The sequence below is a fragment of the Triturus cristatus genome, chromosome 3_1 (assembly GCF_964204655.1).
Source record: "Triturus cristatus chromosome 3_1, aTriCri1.1, whole genome shotgun sequence".
Lineage (NCBI taxonomy): Eukaryota > Metazoa > Chordata > Amphibia > Caudata > Salamandridae > Triturus > Triturus cristatus.
In genome coordinates this window covers 652,333,506-652,354,194 of record NC_140583.1, presented here as the reverse complement: position 1 = coordinate 652,354,194, position 20,689 = coordinate 652,333,506, and the positions used below count along the sequence as shown (strand labels likewise).

Below are 20,689 nucleotides of genomic sequence, written 5' to 3'. Positions count from 1 at the left end.
TGGTCAGCAGATTTAGTGTCGCTGGTGTTGAGTGGGCTAAGTACAGGAACTACCTAGAGTTCTCTGCCTATCTCGGGTGGGGCACTGCCAGAGATGGGGTTTCCGTGGGCGGGTAGTGAACCCAGGTACCTAGGAATTAAATTGGCTAAGATGACTGAGCAATACCGGACGCTTAATAGAGGGAACGTAATCGAGGGAATACGGGGTTCGGTGTGCTTCTGGCAGGTATTACCTCTGTCCCTTATGGGAAGGATAGCCATAATAAAAATGATCATTCTACCGCGATGCCTATATGCGATGCAGCACTGCCTCTATAGAATAGCGCGACAATTTTTTGTACCCCCTAGACAGCTTCTTGGTAGAGCTATTATGGGGTGCTTAACGTAAAAGGGTCAGTCTGGCCACACCGCAGAGAACGTGGCAGGCCGGGGGGCTGGAGCTCCTCTGCCTGGAGTTTTATTATATGGCGTCTCAGCTGCAGCACGCTGTGCACTGGTTAGACGAAGCCGAAAATGGGGAGAAGATTCTGCTGGCGGGAACTTTTGGTGGCTGGTCGCTGCCTGAATTACTGATGATGTGGAGGAATGTACCCCAGACATGCCCCTACATAATACGACACATCGCAGAAATATGAGAACTCGCGGTTAGGAAGGTGCTGCGATGAGCGCCGTATGCCCCGTACATGCCCCTATGGGTAATACAACCATTCGCAAAAATTTCGACTTCTATGTCTGTACGTAGATGGCGGGTAGGGGGGAATGCCTAATGATGGGTCACCTGTATGACAATAAACAATATATTACATGAGCAGTCGGTGGACACTTTTGGTTTGGGCAACTGGCAGTTTCTGCAATATGAGAAAATACCTTGGGTGGCTAGGGAGTTATGGCCCTCGTTTCCCTAGAAACCTCCAGCTGCCAATGTGTTACAGGTCTTGTTATATATGGCCCAGGGACGGAGATTAGTATCGCATTTATATCGGGCACTCGGGAGGACAACATGGTTCCAACACTCCCTGTACAGGAAATGTGTGCTGCAATATTGGAAGACCCCATAATAACTAAGGATTGGATTAAAATTCATGAGGCGGTGAAGCAGGTGAGCTTGAACACCCATTTTAAACTGATACAATATAATTTTGTTCATCAAACATTCCGTACTCCCAAAAGATTAACCAGGATATATCCAGACCGCTCGGGCGGTGTCCCTGGTGTAGAGTCATGGACGGGGATTTCATACATATGTCATGGACCTGTCCAATCATGGGTCTTTTTTTGGACCGAGGTTCTGGCTACGTTATAGGAGGCGACAGGTTGGGTGATACCTCGGTAGATCCGTACGGTCCTGCTTGGTTTACTGCCCCGGCCTAAAAATAAGAACCTCAGTAGGAAATCTGTGCTCCTGGGACCGGTGCCGGCAAAGTGATGGGTAGCCATCTCTTGGCTAAGCCACAACCCACCAAGGATGTCGTGGTGGGTGCGGGATGTAAATGAATGGGCCACGGTTGAGACGGTCCGAATGCAGCAGATCATACGTGACGAAAAAGTGGAGGATGACTTACAGGCCTGGAGGGCAATGCTGAGGGATATGCAGACGGATCAGACACCTGCTGGTTCCCAGTTCAATAACTCAGAGACTGAGAGGCCGCAAAGATAATAGGGTGACCCCCTACACGAGGTAGGACGATACATGATTTTGAAATGAGAAATGGCATACAGGTTTAGATAGAAAGAAGAAGGTTACACACAGAGACATGGGTGGGGGGTGGCATGGGTAGGGAGGTGGGATAGTTCAGTTTAAATAAAAGGTTTTGTTGTAAAAGTATTATCAGTCAAAACAGTATGTTATATTGAATGAGGGGATAAAGGGAGGAAATACTATGCTACTTTGATGTATATGGCACTGTATCTATACATTTCTTGTGGTTTTTAGTTTCGTTTTTCTTATTTTTCTTTTTTTCCTTTTTTTTCATTCACTGGCCTCCCTTTGATGTAAATTTTCAGAATATGTTGAAGATGATATTCCGTATACGTTTGTCTCAGATGTCAATTAAGATAACCAAAAAAAAACTTTCAAGCCAATCTCTCCCATTAACCCATTAAATTAAATTTCCCCAACCTTTAACAAATCCCTCAACTGCCCCTCAACTTTGATGTTAAACTCATCTCAACTCCCACCAAATCTCCTTTTAACCCTGGAAGTAAAGCTCCAAGGCTCCTGTCTTTGACACTGACTTTTCCTTAAAAATGAGGTCATTCTTCTCCCCATTCTCCTTAACTTTAAAATCCAACTTGATGCCCATTAACCTTGAGCTCCATCTCTCCTCAATTGTGAAGCCATCCTCTCCCCAGCCTTTCCTTAAAGATGAATTTTAATTGAAAGGTAAAGCTGGGTGAGGTTATTTTGCTTCTAAAGTGTGATATTCACTTTATAGGGTATCTTGGTGCTAAAACATTAACTAGGTATTCAACAGTCTACTGTAGCAAAGTCCTAGTCGACAAATAACAAAGGCCAAGAAAGCAGCAATTTGTTTAGTCTTCCCTAAATATATATTTTCAGATTCCTGTCAAAGATGGAAAGACAGGGAATTCCATTTAGATGCTGTGAATACAGAAAAAGGATGACTAACAAATATTTTGTACCTGGAAATTTCAATAAAGAATTAGTCCTCAATGGTCACTTTGGATGGGACAGGTTAAAACACCGGCACAGTGGAGAACTCTGGAAGAAAATATTGCTTTGTGGAAAAGGCACATAGATTTAAACATGATACGGTCTTCACTAGGAGCCATTGTTAGATGGCTAGGGGTGGGGCTAAATGATCTCTTAGCTTCAGACTAAGGGCAAATCTAGCAGCATAGTTCTGAAAAAGTTGCAACTTGCCAACTAGGCAGGTCAAGATCTTTAAGATTATCTGATTGTTATCTACATACAGAAGCTAAAGGACTGATTATTGGTCCTTGAGTAAAACCACAGCCAAAGTTCTGACTGATGAAGTAAAGGGGACAATCATTACCTCCAGCATTCTGCCCACAAGCAAGAGCTACGGCTCTTACACCCACGTCTTTAAGTCTGTTCAAAAGAATTTGATGGTTTACCATGTTAAAAGGCAATCTCCACAATTTTTAAGCTACCATCATCTTAACCTTCAACCTAACTTCAACCGCCCCAGAATTGCTTGATTTAACATCCCCATGCCTTTGAAGCCAATGTCTCCCCAACCTTCCCTTGATCCTTGGGTTAACGTCAACTGCACTTTAACCTTGACCGCAAACTCTCCTTAACATTGGAGCTAACTTAGTCTCCCCAATTTAACTTTGAAGTCAGCTGTCCCTCACTCTTGATGAACTCGACCCCTCCTCCTCGATTCCCTATAACTTCTGCTTTTCACTGTGCTCTGCACCACCCCTTTCAAGACACCTGTTTGTGATTTTTCACCTTGGAGCCATCCTGTGGAAGGAAAGTGGCTTTTGTGCCTTTTATTCAGGATTGTTTCTTTCTCCATTTAGTCCCTTTTAACCAGCAGACACTGATGCTCCCTCATCCCTGTGATTTAGAGGGGAAATGCAATTCCTCTTCAGCAATTATTATTGCCTTTCCGGTTGCAGGGTGGTCCTGCTAGAAATGTGTCTTCTCTGCTGCACTGCTAAGAGTAGGGAAGACTTCTACAAGCAAAGATCTGAACTTTCTGATTGCAGTATGTTATTTAATAATACAATTTTATCCCTGATGTTTCGTTTCTCAGTTGTATGGTCTCTAAAAATAAAAGTTTATGGAAAGTTTAAAAAAAGGAACTTGAATTCTGATCCCATCATATAACATGGCCTGAAGCACTTGTATCATTAAGATGCATAATTTAGACATTACTAAATATGCCAAATTCCATTTCACAGCGACGGTATTTGGTAATGAGAAATCCCAGGTTACTGGAGAATGATCAGCGAAGTAGCCTCTGACACTAATACCGCAGGCATGAACAGTTTTGTGCCTTTGCCTTAACAGGGAAGAAATGCCTTGGGGTGGGTTTGATTAAGCGTTATACGTGGTCCAGGACTTTATAGTGCTTAGGGTATTTTAGAGAACTAGAAACGAGGGTAAGTTGGGTGCAAAGCGAACTGCTTGGTTTTTGCCAGCATTTTTAGATCCCTGCAACAATCCCTACCCAATAGAAAGCAAATTTACTCTGTTAGTAGACGGGCTGAGGTGTGCCATGCCTACATGATGGAGTTCAGGTTTAAAAAAAAGAAATTTCCATCATAGATATCATCCGGAGTATCCGTGATCCAGAAAAGCCGAACACGTTGGAAGAGCTGGATGTGGTGACTGAGGATTGTGTTGTTGTGCAAGATTTGAGCGATGGGGAATATCTGGTTGTCATCCACTTTACGCCAACTGTGCCTCACTGCTCGTTAGCAACGCTCATAGGTAAGTGCTCTCGATCCTTCATTGGACTTCCAACTAAAAATGACAGACCTGTTGCTTATTTCCTCTTCTCTCAAACTGGCTTAACATCTTAGAACTGATTTGTAACTTGAAACATTAAATATCACCCAATCTTTCTCACTATCTCCAATGAGTGACGAGGGTTATGTGGTTTAATTTTTTTTCATATTTCAGTTTAGTTTTTGATTATTTATCTTTATGATGCACGACCAGGCAATGATATTGAAACGTTTGGTTATCACACGCAAATTGATATTAGTGTACATTTAACAGTTTATAATAATTGAGAAGTAGAGCTCAGGTTTGCTTATGCTGTACGAATATATTCTTTGTGCTCACGTATTACCTTTACAGTTCTTAATTGTGGTACTCATCCTTAGGAGAAAGAAAAGCTACTCGAAGCAGTGGGTATGTAGAGGAGAGGTTTGTTTAATGGGGCAGGGTGGGTGGTTTGCAGTGTCTTCTTAATGTTTTAAAATACAATAGGTAATTGCACAAATACTACCCACACAAAAGTGATGTATGTTATCTGTGGTGTGGCCTTACGGTAGATTTCAAACTTCTGGAAAGAAAGTCTTGCTGCATTGAAAACAGTATTTGTCCAATCCCTGCTAATGTATCATTTGCACTACTAAGAGTGCGTTCCCCTATGCTAAAACACCAAGGCTGACCGTCTGCTGCTGTGGATTTGTTTAAGCGCAGCAAAAGACACATTAGCTGTGTACTTGAAAAAGAAAGAACCTTTGTCAATCCTTCTATGGCATCTAAGACACAGGAACATATTAGCAATAGAAAACTGTGGCGTTCACCATCTGAAAACTACAAAAGTTTTGATGCGATCTGGAGACCCTTACTTGAACACTTATTGAAGGTTATTCCCATGGTTTGCAGCGGTACTTGTTTGAGATCTTTAAATCTCTTTCATTAATTACAACATGGAATAACTGAGAACTAGGTGGGCAGGTAATTACAATACCATTATAAAATGAAGTGGAATACTCAGTCTGGAGTGATTAACACCAACCCGGACCCTCTTATCTTAGAGATATTTATATACTTAGGTCGATAACCAATAAGGCTCTCTGGACACATGAAAGTTTCCTTATTTCGATCGAATGGAGTGTAAAAGGGAATAGCAGGGGGAGAAAATTACTGGTTAAAACGACTTCCTGTGGTGCCTTTATGGGAGGAATGCACTATTTACGCAATTGAAGTAAATGTCACTAAAAATGTTATGTAATAGGAGTTTATCTTAAACTCAATACGATATGTTTAAAAAAAGTCTAATAGCTATTTTGAGATTAGTTGTGTGTGAACCAGAATAAAAGCTGTATTGTCGCATTCCTGCAAATCTGAGGTGGTTGTGCTCTTTTGAATTGAAGAAGCAGAGCAGGTGCTCATGTTTCTGTATGCTTGAGCAGACCGATAACTTGACTTCTTAAGGTTTTACATCCTAGAAATGAATTTTGACACCAGTCTATCTAAATGTGTGTGTGCTCAACGTATACTAGTCTGCAAGAGGTCCTTTAGTAAGGTAATGGATTACCACTATGATGCCATGGATGACACTGACAGTTAGGCAAACCAGGCCATAAATGCCTGCCATAGGACGTTGAACATTGGACATGCAATGTTGGTCATCCAGTATACAGAGTATTAATTTTCGTGCTGAGTGGAGTAGAAAGAAGAAGACTGGGGCATTAGAAATGTACCTGAAGGATGAACCTTGACGGAGGCTTCTAAACAGCCCTTCCTATGACTGGTTGGCGTAATTGTCTATTTTGCTGACTCGAAAGCTAAATCTGTAATGTATTGTTTTGTAAAGTACTCCTGAGTTGGGAAGAAACAATGCGTCTTAAAAGGCGTGCCACTGCTCTTTCCTTCATTATTCGTTGTTGTCCCCCTTCACTTTTTTTTCCCCTCCAGAGTTTTATATAGCGCAAACTTGACCCGAAGGTATCGGGTATCAGAGCGCTTTACATGACAGAGAATACCACCCCCTCCCACCCCCTACTGCGGTGCCATTCAAGAATATGGTTCTATCATGAAACAAAAGTGCACAGTATGTCACAAATTTTGGTCTACTATTTCAGTGTGTGTATAAAAGGGCCCTTCACGGTTTTTAGGTCTCTCAGACCTGCGTTGCAGCGCGCATGCGCTGCTCGCGTCTGCGAGACATATTGTGGGTGAGTATATTTCAGAAGGGGGCTTGAACCCCGCCCCTCATTTTCATTGGGTAGCGTCACCATTTATGGTAAACGGTGGCTTCCCTTTGAAATTGAGGTTTTTGTGTTACCACCCTTTGTCCTTTTGGGACGGCCCATCCGGACTGGGTCTCCTGCTTCACGGCTGTCGTGAAGCAATTTCTTATCTCAGAGGCGTGTTATGTAAACACGCATCTGAGATCCAGTACTGATGGGCCACCCAGAAGGAGACAGGGCACCGCGTGTTTATTTTTGCATTGTACTTTCGCTTTCGCAGAAAGTGAAAGCACGATGCAAATATAAACAGCGCTATGGCGAGCGCTTGTTTTTTTCACCTCTCGCTGTATTTCTTCTTGATTGGTATTGCTTTTTCTACCCTCACTCTTTTTTCCTTTTCACTTTTATTATTTCTCCCCCTTTTATTTTCCCGGTAAGCTAATTATCTCATTTTTAACAGCGTTACTTTTCCCGTTCTCTTTATTTCTTCTCCGTTGTTATCCCACAGTCTCCCTATTGCATTTGTTTCTTTGCGCCTCTCCGTGGCTTTTTCCCGCTACACCTTCAGTTGCTCTATGCAGTGGTGCCTCCTATTGTTGACTACTCCGTTGTCCTTTAATATTGACCCGGCTTCTCCCCGTCTTGCGCTTGTACTAACTAGTTCTTTTGCTTGGTTTGCCGCATATACTTTTAAAGACACATTGGAGTTTGTACAGCTCCGTATGCCTGTGAGTATTATGTATTAACAAATTGCACATGGATTATTGTGCAGATTTACACGAATATCGTCCTCTCACCCTTTATTCACCCCCGTCCTTCAACCAGGCAATCCCCGCGCCCCTAACCCTTGCACCTCTGGAATTCCGTTCCTTCCTAATCCCACCCTCTGTCTCCCCCTCTACAATGTCCCCAGCTGCCTTTTCCCCCTATTTTGATATCAACTGCTCTCCCCGTGGAACTCCCATAATCCCCCTCGCCCTCCATCCACCGTCCCTTCAAGGACAATTTTCCTTCACTCAGAGTTGTCTGCCTTTACCTGGTTACCTCGTCTGTGGAAGGCTCCGGTCCTGCGGTCCTACTGGTGTGGGAACAGCGCACGCGTTATGAGGAGCACTGGCACAGCCCGCGCTCCGCACCTGCAGGCACCTCCTCTGTAAGCAGACAGGTGCCGACGAGGCTCAGGAGGCCCCCACCCCCCTCTCCACCCTCTGCGGCCTCTCTGCAGGTGCGGGCTGAGGGCATTCATACTCTTGAATAGTGCATAGCGTGAAAAAAGTCGCCTCTAGGTGTCCGTCGGATCAGGTTGTGATGAGTGGGTGCACAGCGGCCACGACTGACAATTCTGGAGTTCCGGCCGAAAGCGGTGCGAGTTTCTCACAGTGCCCCTCAGTGGAGGGGGTTATGAATACATGGTCACCCAAACTGTGGCCTCCGTGCAGAGTGCACAGATCAATGGTGTGCGCCAACTGAAATTGTGATTCTATGTGAAAGTGTCTGAAGGAAACACAGCTGTTAAAGTACTGACAGGGTTGTGGGTGGGGTTGGTAAGGTGAAGGAAGTAGGTGAGGAGAGAGTGAAATGAGGGTGATGAAGAGGAAAGAGATGAGGTTTGAGATATGCATATGGAGAGTTTTACAATGATATTGGGAGAAAAGGGGCATGTGTCTAACCAAGAGACTAAAGAACAAAGTGGTGAAAGACAGGATTATGGGATGACCGAGCATTCCGAAGGCCACTTCCCCTTCCACAGGTTGAATTCACAGTTTTATAATTGAAATATTTCCCATTCTAATTACTCACAGCACTTTTTCTGTTATTACTCCTTTATCTGATACTGCTACCACGCATTGGCAAAGAGAATAGTTCTTTATCTTATCTTAGGCACCTAGCCATTATTGTGTGATATCTGTGAATGCGATAAAACTCACAGAGAGGCATACAAAAAATGGCTGAAAGGCACTCTATGGGCAGTACTGGATTTTAGGAGAGAGAGGTTGAGTGCCAGGCAGCAATGGTGATGCCTAAACCAGTTGCCTGGTAGTGATGCTGGGCGACGGATCCTTTGGTGACTGATCGGCATCGTGTGTTGATGCTTGGCACGAATGGCCAGCAGAGATGTCAAATAGTCGATTGCCAAGTAATGGTCAAGTGGCATGATATGCGAAGCACAGGATTTTGGTTTGCACATTTTATGCCATGCCCATAATTACACAGGCCACACCTTTTGTGAAGGATTACTAGTTACGCTTCTTAGGCCACACCCCTTGAGAGACCACCCCACCCTATTTTTTTCACCCTCAGAGCGCTGACATGGTATGGAAAGGAGGGAGTAGGAGAGAGGAAATAAAGAAGCCAGTGAGAGAGAATGGGAGTGAGGGGTCTTGTGAAAGGAGTGGCCTTCTAAGCAAGCATTTGCAATACAATAGGTCTTGCATTTGAGAGAGTTTAAGCTTTTTTATTTATTTATCTGTTTTGAAAACCAACACATTAATAAAGGGCATTGTCATTTACAATGCCAACAGCTCAATCTTTCGCAAATGCGGGACCTATTGCATTGCAAATGCTTGTTTAGATTATGGCCAGCGGACCTCATAGTTCTGTACATTTATAATGAGCCTAAAGCTACTGCTGCAGTCTAGTGTGTCGTACATTATATAACCTGCTCTCCAAAATAAGATTTTGTTTATTTATAAATGCTTTAATTTTTATACAAGCTTGCAATTTTTTCAAGGTTGTTTTAGGCTATCATATTCTTAGTCGTGTTTGCGCCATTGGTAGGTAGGCTGCTTCAACTCTTGTCATAATTGTAGCTTTCTCGATTGCTGATGGCCAGAAGCTTTATTATGAAAAGAATATACACATGGCAGCTGTGCAGATCCAGATGCAGTTATGATTGGCACCTAGTCAGTCAATACTTGGAGAGTGAGTAGTTGGGGCTGCCTTTTCCTTAAGCGTATTATGGTGCTATGTGAAACTCTTCATGAAGTTTAGATGTTAAACTGAAGATGGTTGTCAGTTGCTGCCCAGTAGTGGTCCCAGGTTTGTCTGGGTATACTTACTTAAATAAACGTTTTCATTTAAGTTCCTGCATTCTTCTAGAGAAGCCTAGCCAATAGCAGAGACAAACCGTGTTGCAGGCCCAACTTGTCTATCACTGTCTCTTGTTTGCCTAGCAGCTGTCTGCGAAGATCGACGTTATGAAAAACTAGAGCACTAACCCAGCTCACAGAATTTGCAAGAACTTGGAGACATATTTTTGAACAAACCATCTCAAGAATTTATAACTCCCGTTTAGAATGTTTCCTGTACATTTTTGTATCGATCCATGCGCTACACACAAATGTGTATAAAAGGTTTTAGTTTGTAAAAATGGTTTTGGCAATCTATTAGAGATTTTATTATGGTTTAAAATAGCTTGCACACTTTCATATTGGCAATGCCTGGGTATTCAGTGTCCAGTTTTAACCAACTAGCAGGGCACAGAAATCAATTGGCAACATCTGCAAATGAAGATAATTAACCAACGTGACTATATTTTTGTGCACAAACTTTTCTTGTGTGTGTAATATATATATATATCTCCAACCTGCTGGATTTAAATGCTGAATATAAATATTCATTTAGAAAAATCTTTTGAGCACTTGCTTTTTAGTACTGATTCGGCCTTAGGAATCCCAATTAGGCTGTTATCCTTCCATGAGTGATAAATAGGTTGCAGCAGAGCTGTGTAATAACATGTGTTATGTACAAAGCTGCAAATAGACAAAAAAAACATGTTCACACCCAAGGAACAGCATTCCGTGCCCAGATTGAAGGGCACAAACCTGTACTAATTGGAACCTGCTGACCGCATTATGTTTCTTGCAGGTCTGTGTTTGCGAGTGAAGCTACAGAGATGCCTACCGTTCAAACACAAGGTAAGAAACCTCTTAATGTATTTTTGAGGTTTAAGTTCCTTAGAAATTGGTAACACCTTTACACATATCTGGTTTCCCTTGATAGCCAATAACATTATTTCCCAAAAAGAAAATGTTCTATAAATAAGTACTAAATTAGAAGTACTTTAAACAAATTGTTTTTAAAATCCCTTACAAATATACATGTAGTAGTTTCTCATTGCCATTAATACATATTACTTTGCCTGACCAAGTTGCCTAATGGCTGAGCTGTCTAATCCCAAGTAATTTTGATGCTAAATATGATGCTGCCAAATGCTCGCTGACTCTCACAAACAGGGCGCTCAGGTGAGCATATAGCAGACTTGTAGCTAGCCATTAAAGGATGAGTCCTTGCATAGTAGTGAGCATTGGGAAACATGCAGGTTCGAGTTCAGAAAGTGGAATACGTACATTGATGGGCTGAAAAGCAACTAACTGATAATTTATGGCCCGTCCTCCCACCACTGACCCAAATGAATACATGATCTAGCTCTAAGCACACATGTACCCTGAGGCGTCTTGCCATTAGTACTGAATTCCAGGGCTGAATGAAGACAGGGCACTGTTAGTAACAGAGGAAAAGAACTGTTAGTAAAAGAGGGAGCTATTAACAAAATAGGGGAGTTATCAGAGCTCTGCTAAAGGAGGTTGATAAGGGCCAACGGCAGTTAGATCCAAAGTTTTTAGGACTAGATCGAAATGGCTTTGCCTCCTTTCCAAACCTATTTGTATTGGGAAAGTAGGGTTCTAAAAGGAGGGTCCTAGCGAAGTGCATGGATGGGCACATACAGAGTTTTGGATGGTAGCCCAGGTAGCAGGAATTTGCATAATTGGTTTTGTACAGAATGAGTGCGCCGGCCGCTCTTGTTCTGAGGAATAACAGGAAGGATCATTCTCAAAAGTTATGGTTGGAAAAGGCAAGCATTGGCTATTTTGTTGATGTTTCATGAAAAGTTCCTTGACAAATCGGATGCCAAGATTTAACAGTTAACTGGACAAGGAGGTGCATCCAACCATCCGAGCCAGAATCCGACATTCCACAAATTATCTAGGATTGTGGTCAGCACCTCCATTAATAAGTTTTAACTTATTGATACTCATTCAAGTTAGAATGGATTGCAGATAGTATTGAAGTGTATGTTGGATCTTTTTCGGAGAGCAATCAAGTCTAAAAATAAGTTGCATATCATCAGTGTAGTTTATAGAGTCCAGACCGTAGGATTTGATTATGTTGATTAAAGGCCTTGTGAAGATGTTGAATAAGATCGGAGACAATGATGATCCCTGTTAGACTCCGTAAAGTACTGGAGATGTGTTAGACCAAAAGGTGGAGAGATATAGGAAAGATAAGAACCTGGAGAGGACAGGGCTAACTAATACAACTGGTTGAACATATTAGAATGGTTGACCGTGTTGAATGTGGCAAAGCAGTCCAACAAAATGTGTTGTGTTGAGTGTCCAGCATCCAGACCAGTATATCGTGCAGTTTATGGTCTTCCAACAAATTGGTGAGCTATTGGGCCAAATATTTCTTCTCTAGTTTGGCAATGGTGGAGGGCAAATAAATTGGTCTGTAGTTGCTCTCTCTACCTCCTAGGATCTAAATTAGGTTACTTTAACAGTGGTTTGACAATACCTTTCTTCCAGCAGGTAGGCACACAACCTGAGGAGATGTTAATAAGTGAGGATAGTACAGAAATAATCCTGGGCAGAGTTTCATGCAAGACTCTTACAGGACAAATACATTAGGAGAATCCAGTTTAATTGAGGAAAGAAGCTGGTACGATTGAGAGTCGTTGATAGTAGAGGGAAACTCCACCAAAGTATGTTGCTGGATAAGATATTGCGCGATAGGCAAGATCAGTTCTGATATCATGAATGAGACCGATCTGATTAGTGAAGAAAAAGGCAAGGCTGTCGCACAGCTTCTGTGAGGGATGGATGGTACAAGACATGCTAGTCAGCTGGTGAGATGTTTAACAACCCTGAACATTGCCTGAGTTGAGTTAGCAGATGTTAAAATCAGTTACTCATAATAGAAGACTAGCTTGTTGAAGGCATTCCTTATAGTGTCTGAGCTGAGTGTCTTATCTCCCACACTTTGATCTGGGCAGATCAGGGCTCTCCAACAAGGAGCTCAGGGGCTACTGTCAGCTCACCAGCTACGCACGAGTAGCTCCCCTACGTGTAGCCCAACCTAGTAAATGAAAAGCTTTTGTTTAGTTGGATAAGGTGTGTTTCCTATATCGAAAAGGTTGAATTTAAAAGTAAAATGTATGTATTTTCAGATTAGCTGAGGTTTGTAGGAAAAATATATTTAAATGGCAATTCATGCTGCGTTGAGTCTTACACTGATGTTCTTTCTTGGGTGCTAATGGGCATTCCATATATCTCTGCTATGACATGTAGAGGAATTATTTGAGATTTGTTTTTTACATAATTGCTGGTGACCTTGCCTGGTGAACTAAGTTGGTCAGGTCGTCCTGCATGCAGTGTCACTAATGGAAGTGGTCACAATTGCAATGCTTCTAATTTGTGTTAGTAGCTTGAGGTGATTTTTATTGAACATACATTGTTCTCATTATAGTAAAGGTTTGAGATGCCTGGGCTTGGACCTAAGAATCTCAGGTGCAAATGATGTTGCTGCTTATGATTTCCCATCCACGATCTAATGTGTAGTGCACAATAGATCATGGGACAGATTTTGGTTCTTTGACTACTGAGCAGATAAAATGAAATGCATATTAGTCCTCTTTGTGTCTTTGTTTAAAAAGTACAGACTACAGAGAAATCCCTTTATTTACAAAAGTTAATGGCTTTGGATGTCCAAAATAGCTAGATGTTGCCCAGTCTCATGAGCTAGCTCTTCACTGGGGCGTGCACAGGGCCTGATGCATAAAAAATCATCCTGCTCTCTACCTGTTGGTCTGCCACATATGCTTGTAAGCAGATGACAAAGCTGCCACATTTGGTTGTCAGCAGATTGCATAGCAGAGAATTGCTTTCCCGTTGGGAATGCTTTTAGAATGGCTTAGAGGCAACCATAATGGTTATGGCTGCCTAAATTAGGTGCCTGGCCCACTTCCATTTCTGGAAGTGTCACTTCTCGTCTAGTCTGCCATCGTTGAGGTGGTACTTTTACACAGAAAAGGTACCTTACAAATAAGGAGAACCCATTATTTCGGGCAAATTTTTAATACATGTCCTAGAAATGACAGGTTTGTGGCGGTTGTGGGACAGTGGAAGAAAAGACGGATTCACAGGGACTGATGATAGAAAGGGAGTGGTGGAGTTAAGTGGTCAGGCTAGTGAAGTACCAGCTGCAAGTAGCAGGTTCATGAGGCCGGGACCAAAAAGATAACTTCTTTCATTATCGTTGTGGTTATTTAAATTACAATAGACAACTAGTAAAGTGGTTATAAAGTCTTCTAAAGAAGAATGCTTCAAGAACATGTCTGTATGCTGGTGGGTTCTGTGAGGAATAAATAATGTATGGGACTTATGCTATTTAGGAATGCACATGATGATTTATAAATTATGTGGAAATGTATAAGCATGAAAGTAAATTGTTTGCATTTAAATACGTACTTTGGCATTGAGAGTGAGGCTTATGCAGCACCAGTGAAGGCGGCAGGCCTTCCTCATTGAAAACTAATGTGACCTCTTATCATTTGGTTTGTAATGCATACTAAAAAATGAAATGTAGACCCAGACATCCACCCCTGAAGGTCATCATCTGTGAGCACTCATCCCCAGTGACATCAATACAGTCAAATGAATTGAAAACCTACATCTACCCTTGGAGGGATCACATACCTTGACCCACCATTCACAGACATTGCTCACCTATGTATATTCACAGGAGTGTTGCATATCCCACCCACCCCAAGAGCTATCATATACTGGCGCTTACTGGACAATCACTGTCACTCACTCATGAAGTTATGAAATAGCTATACACTCTACAAATACACCTATGCTCTCTGACTGCAATGGACCTGGTACACACTACGCCATCTTTAAACTATGGTAAGGGAGGTCGGCGGACCTTACAAACCAAAAGGGGAGGGAGACCCTTTGGTACACCAAAGGATGCGGGTATCCGTACTCCATAGATTAATACATCAAACATACGAGTATCCCTCTGCCTGAAGAGGAAACGAGGGAGGGAGGGTGCTAATGGTTGGAGGCGGAGCTCTCAGCGAGTAGCCAGCAGCAAGCGGTGAGGAGCCGGCCACCGGGAGCTATCAGGAGCAAGGAGGCACCTGTCGATAGCTACCGCTGAACGCGAACTTGGCATTGTCATCGGACGAGGCAGCAGCGGAGAACAGCCGTGGTGGGGGTTAAGGTAGGTGGAGAGCGCGGTCGCCATTAGCTCTGACCGCGAAGTGTTGTGACCAGGTGCGCTGCGGAGGCAGCCCAACTAGGTTGGGTGTGGCCTGCAACGCCCAGTGTGCCCTGCTCTCCTGCTTTTCCAACGATCACTTTACCCTCGCCTCACCTTCGTCAACCCCTTTCCCTCTTCCACGCTGCGCTGCACTCAGCTGCCAAGCTTCTGTACCTCTGTTCCTTTGTTCCCCGTCCCCAAGAGGAAAGGGGGCCCCACAAGGACTCCCAAAGGTCATTGAGGCTTGTACTTCCAGCACCATTGTCCCCCGACGCCTTGGCCACTGTTGCTGGGATTGTCCAGCAGTGGTGGCAGCAGTGTCCGTTGGTCTCACTCCCGGGGCTCAGGACTCGGGTTGGAGTCTAGCCGGCCAGGGAGCATTGGGAGTTAAGATCCAGGCCTAGGCCTGGGGTCCAATCTGGGGGCCTAGTGAAAAACCCTGTGAGTACCTTGTCGGGGGTCCGTAGAATGGAAAATATTCAAGCATCAAATATCAACACCAAACATTAAATATCCAACATCAACATCAAACCCCAATATCAGAACAATAAGGAGTAATGAGATCTGGCAAAATTAGGCAACACTTACTTGAGCCGAAAATTAAGTTAAAAAAAAAAGGAAACTCAAACCTAAAGCGACCTTGCAATCGGCTATGACCCAAGATAAAAATCGAAATGTCCACGCTGCCTACAATGAGGACCATAACAAGGCCACCTTAAGTATAATTACAACCGCAAAAGTAAATGTAAATGTAAAAACAACGGCAAATGTTCACATCGCCTGAGTGGAGTACTTCCATAAGCTCTCCGGTGGAGAGGCAACCGGTGTACAAAGCTTATGGCCTGGTGCCAACTGACATTCTGATTCCAGCCGATAGTGTACAGCCACTGTCTCTCCCCCACCCCCCCATTGCCCCTCAACTGTCATCGGTACCATGGACATCGGCACCACGGATATCGCAGTTACCATCGCCTTTTACATCGCCAAAGGACTTAAACAACCTCATAAGCATTGAAGGGATGTCTGTGAGGAAACGACTGTGCACTTATCAGCCAAAGATATATACCAAATTTTCTTTCCTGAAGGATCCTGAAACAGCCATTTACTCTAAGGCTGGGAACATAAGGGTGCTGCAAACACTACTCTTATCAAGCAAAACTGACTGCAGCCCTCTCCATATCAACCGAGTTGAGTCATCACTGTTCGTAAGGGCTAGTCCTCAACTCCCTTATGGGGAAACAACCTCAACGTCAACTGGAATTAGAGGAACTGGGGACTCTAACAACCCGGCAGGCAGAGAAGCGGTTAGTCAAAGCGGGGCTAAATCTGGCTCACTCTGCACTGTAAAAAACAGTGCAAACAACAGCTTGTTGAGCCCGCTGAAGGTGGACAAATCTTCCGTGTTGGAGAAACACTCATTCAGCCAGTCGTGTCGAGGCAAATTCAAGTCAAACCAATATGCCTCGCACATATTGTTTAGAGCTACCAGTTACAATCAAGGTTCAGGACAACCTTGACGAAAAACACAAGATTTATCTCCTCAATTAAATATTAGCTCTCCTATTCAGATGAAACCAATTCAAACAATCCAAGCAGACCTATTAGCTGCAACTACGGTACAGGACAGCTGGGACAAAAAAATACAAGGTTTATTTCCTCAACTAAATAATAGTTACCCAATTCAAATGAAACCAATTCAAACAACTCAAGCAGACACCTGGGAGCATTTAGCTACACATAACAGCTCAACAGTAAATACGCCCCCAGTGCGTCACCCACTGTTACCTTATGATGACTCCCATTCTACGTATAATGATATGACCTTTATAGCCACACAGGAATGGGAAGAATTAGTTGCCTCCTACAACCTAAAACCAGCCCACTCTCATTCACCCACAGAAGCAAACAACCTCCCAAGAATGGAGAAAAGTAATAATACTAGAAGTCCAATTCCAGAATCGATATGGATAACAAATTTAAACACCTTGCAAAATTCATCTGCAGCTTTACAATTTCAATCTCACTAAATGGACTTGCAGCTTACTGTTCTTCAGACAATTGCTGATTCCATCTCAGGAATTGACTGGAAGATATCAGAACTTAACAGCCTCATAAAGAGAGGACAAGAAGCGGCTTTTGTGATTCAAACAACATCATCATGTTCCTGTGTACCGATCGTAGATAAGCTACTAACCTTACCATCTATGATAGGAGACCTAATATCAGATCTAAAAACCAACAGTTTTACAGATCCCTCCTCAGAATACTGAACCGCCAGGACCATTAACAAGGTCATGAGAGCAATCAAAAGTAGAGAGGGCAGTAAACAGTAACTCCCTCCTGGCGGTTAATGAAGTTCCAACACCATCATCGGAGAGTACAGAAACTGAAACCATGGACCACTTACCAGTAGCTTGCGTAACCACAGATGACTGTGCAGCAATCAACGCCCAGACTTCTAGTAAAACCCACAGGAAGAAAAAAAGGAAGGGAAGAAACAGGCTTCTAATTGACGGAAGATCACGTAAAGAATTACAACCACATCTATCCCTCGCTGCCCGCGGTCTAAACGCCGCAGTCGCAAACCAGCTTCCGATCTCACTTTTGGCTGGATACACTGAGGTCCATTCCTTGACACACATCGTCGTCTCGCCAGCGGCTTCGGCCGCACCTTCTAGGGACTCATCTCAGTAACCTCTAATCAGTGACAGTAAGCAAGGATCTCCCCAAGCAAAAATAATTCAAACCTTACACAAATCTGATTCAACAATGATTATTAAAACTGAACAAACTCCAACCTCAGAAACCTGTGACAACATCCAGACTAGCAATGCGGAGTCATCACAGCAGTCAACAGGAGGAACAACAAAAACTACACGGGACTTAGGGAGAGAAAGGCAGCGAAGCATGCAACAAACTTGCCCAGCAAGTGGCAGTCCAAGGGCTACCACAAGCCGCTTTCCACAGTCCGGTCACTCCGAAAGGGAGGGATCTCTAACAAAGCAAACTGCAGTTCAATACGGGAATAGTACAACCATTATTCTTTTTACTCCAGAATACACATCACGAGGTAGAGATGATATATTGAACAGAGGAAATATTTTACGGCTCTTACATTCGATCACAAATCTAGAAAGCATCAGTTCCTCTGACCTTCTCCAAATAGAGTTTCAGCCAACCAACAATCCACACTGTCCGGAAATAACTAAAGCAACCTAGAACTCTAGAGAGGTAGTTTAAAAAAAATCCAGAAAGAAGAGACTACACTCAAGCAATGGGGGATACAATTGGAAATTGATAAGCAACCTCCCTATCTGACACCTTTCTTACCCTCCACTAGGACACCTCCACGGAAAAGCACCAACTCAGTATTAAAGGGAGCTAGGAGTACTTCTCCAAGAGCGCAGGCCCTAGACACAAAGTCTTTTCCCTCAGCACAAGACCTAAGGGACTCACTGCATGTCCTGCCGGCCACAATACAAAATTGGAGGCGAATTCAGCTTACCATCATAACAGACCACACAAATTGACAAAGGGAGAGTAGTTTTGATTCCTCCTTGGTCAAGTCCAGACAAATTAACATATGTACCTGGAATATCAACGGTTTAGCTAGCAAAAGCGAGGATCCAGAGTTTTTGAAATATTTAAAATCATTTGATTTGTTACTGCTTCAAGAGACCTGGGAGGGATAGGCCATCCTGCTGTATCCCAGCAACAAAATGCTCTGATTGTGGTCGTCGATCGGGGGGTTTAATGATTATGGCCTCCATAGTAACAATAGGTGAGATCACAACAATAGAATCTCAAGTACCACCGCCAAGCGCCATGCAGGCGGTAAAGATAGCACTAGGGCTCAACAGCGTACACCAAGAAGTCATAGTAATTAATTCCTACATCCATCCCAAACATAAACTGAAAGCTGCCTAGGAATTGATAGAAGCCACAAAAAAGATAATGGCTGAAGAGGATACCAACTATATTATCCTGGCAGGTGATTTTAATATGTATCTTATCAGCTCTGGAGTAGGTGATGCTTTTGACCAAGAACTTAACGCCGCATGGGAAGTGCCAAGACGGGGCTCCCCAAAAATTAAGAAACCTACAAGTTGCTCAAATCACTTATTATGGCAACTAGAACATCTCAACTTAAGAGCCTTGAATGGGCGCTTCCCAGAGGACGACCCACCGGTCGTAACTTTTCATTCGATAAAACAATCTTCCCATTTGGATTATACATTCACATCTTTAAATATGCTTGGTAAAGGAACAGCGTTCAGGATAGGGACTAGCGAATACAGCGACCACCTGCCTCAAGAAGCAACAATAAAAGTTAACTCACCTCTTAAGATCGAGCCATTCATAGGCATTAACATCGAAGTGACCGCAAATCTTAGGCGGCTGCGGTGCAACCCCAGCAATATCAGCAGCATATCTCTTATGGCAAAAACACTATATGCTCAAGTGGCAAGTCTCCTGGTAAAACCAGTAGAAGTATGGCAACATTTCATCTTATCTGTTGGTGAGAAACTATTGAAAGGGCCATCGAACAGGGTAAGCCAACAAAAGGGAGCACCAATAAAATCACAACCTAGCCCAGAAATGAAAACGCAAAAGCAAATTATAAATCGAACACTGATATAGATGCGAAAAAATCCAACAAATCAGGACCTACAAATTGCTCTACGGGAAGCGAAAAAACTGTTAAAAAGGAAGAAATGGGGAAAAAAAGAAACGAAAAAACGACAAATTATGGGCCAAGCTCCTCCACGAAGTTAAAAAAAAAAACAGCTTGAGGTTTTGGCAAATAATCAAAAGAATTAAGAATCCAAACCATCTTGGTTTAAACTCTAACATAGCGGAGGAGGCATGGACAGAATACCTCTTCAAGCATTTCAACAGTACAGTCGCTGATAATGAGGAGAACCCTGAAGAAACAGGAGAAAAAGGGGCCCAGCAATGAAACCAACAGGGAAAAAATAGGCAATGGCCATACAACGGCCACTACCCAAGAATCGGAGCCAAAATGAAATCATGTCACCCTCTTGTATGTGTAAATCAATGCAGGATTTAAATTCTTCTGTCTCTGCCAAGACTGAACATCATGACTCTACATCAGCTGATATTAAGAGGCAAATAGCAAGAGGCAGACCAACAGGTGCCCCCCGTCCAAATGGCATTCCACCACTGCTATACAAAATAGACGCGGAATTTAGGAGTGTGGCATTGACACCGGTTTTCAAAGATATAAAGGATACCTTGACTCTACTGGAGTCCTGGTCAGGATCAATAATAAGCCCAATTTTAAAACAGGGCGACAGGAAACTCCCAAACCTCTATCGGCTCATTGCCCTTATAGACGTGGAGGCCAAGTTTTTTGCAGGAACCATACTGGAGGAGTTAACATCATGGGCATCTGAAAATTCCATCATCCCAATTAATCAAACAGGCTTCTGCCGGGGTCAAGGGACCATAACAAACATCATGGCACTGACCCTACTGATGGATGCAGCAAAAGAGGCCAAATCTCCCCTATTCCTTTGCTTTATTGACTATACTGCCGCTTTTGATCACGTCGATCGTAACAAGCTCTGGCGGAAATTGGAAAATTGGGGAATACCAAAACGGCTTTTCGACAAGTTGAAACTGCTGCACATAAACACCTGGATTAAGGTTAAGCTAGGAGCAGAAACGCACCTCTCTAAACCCATCCCTACAACAAA

At 43.1% G+C, this 20,689-nt stretch overlaps 1 protein-coding gene across 1 annotated transcript in view; it reads left to right on the top strand.

Annotated features, from left to right (window-relative positions):
• CIAO2A (cytosolic iron-sulfur assembly component 2A) overlaps window positions 1-20,689 on the top strand; it is a 71,744-nt gene that overhangs the window by 21,153 nt on the left and 29,902 nt on the right. Inside the window, exons 2-3 of the mRNA XM_085644680.1 lie at window positions 4,261-4,425; window positions 10,512-10,561. Coding sequence (XP_085500806.1) covers window positions 4,261-4,425; window positions 10,512-10,561 — 215 coding nt within the window. The remainder of the gene's footprint in view (window positions 1-4,260; window positions 4,426-10,511; window positions 10,562-20,689) is intronic.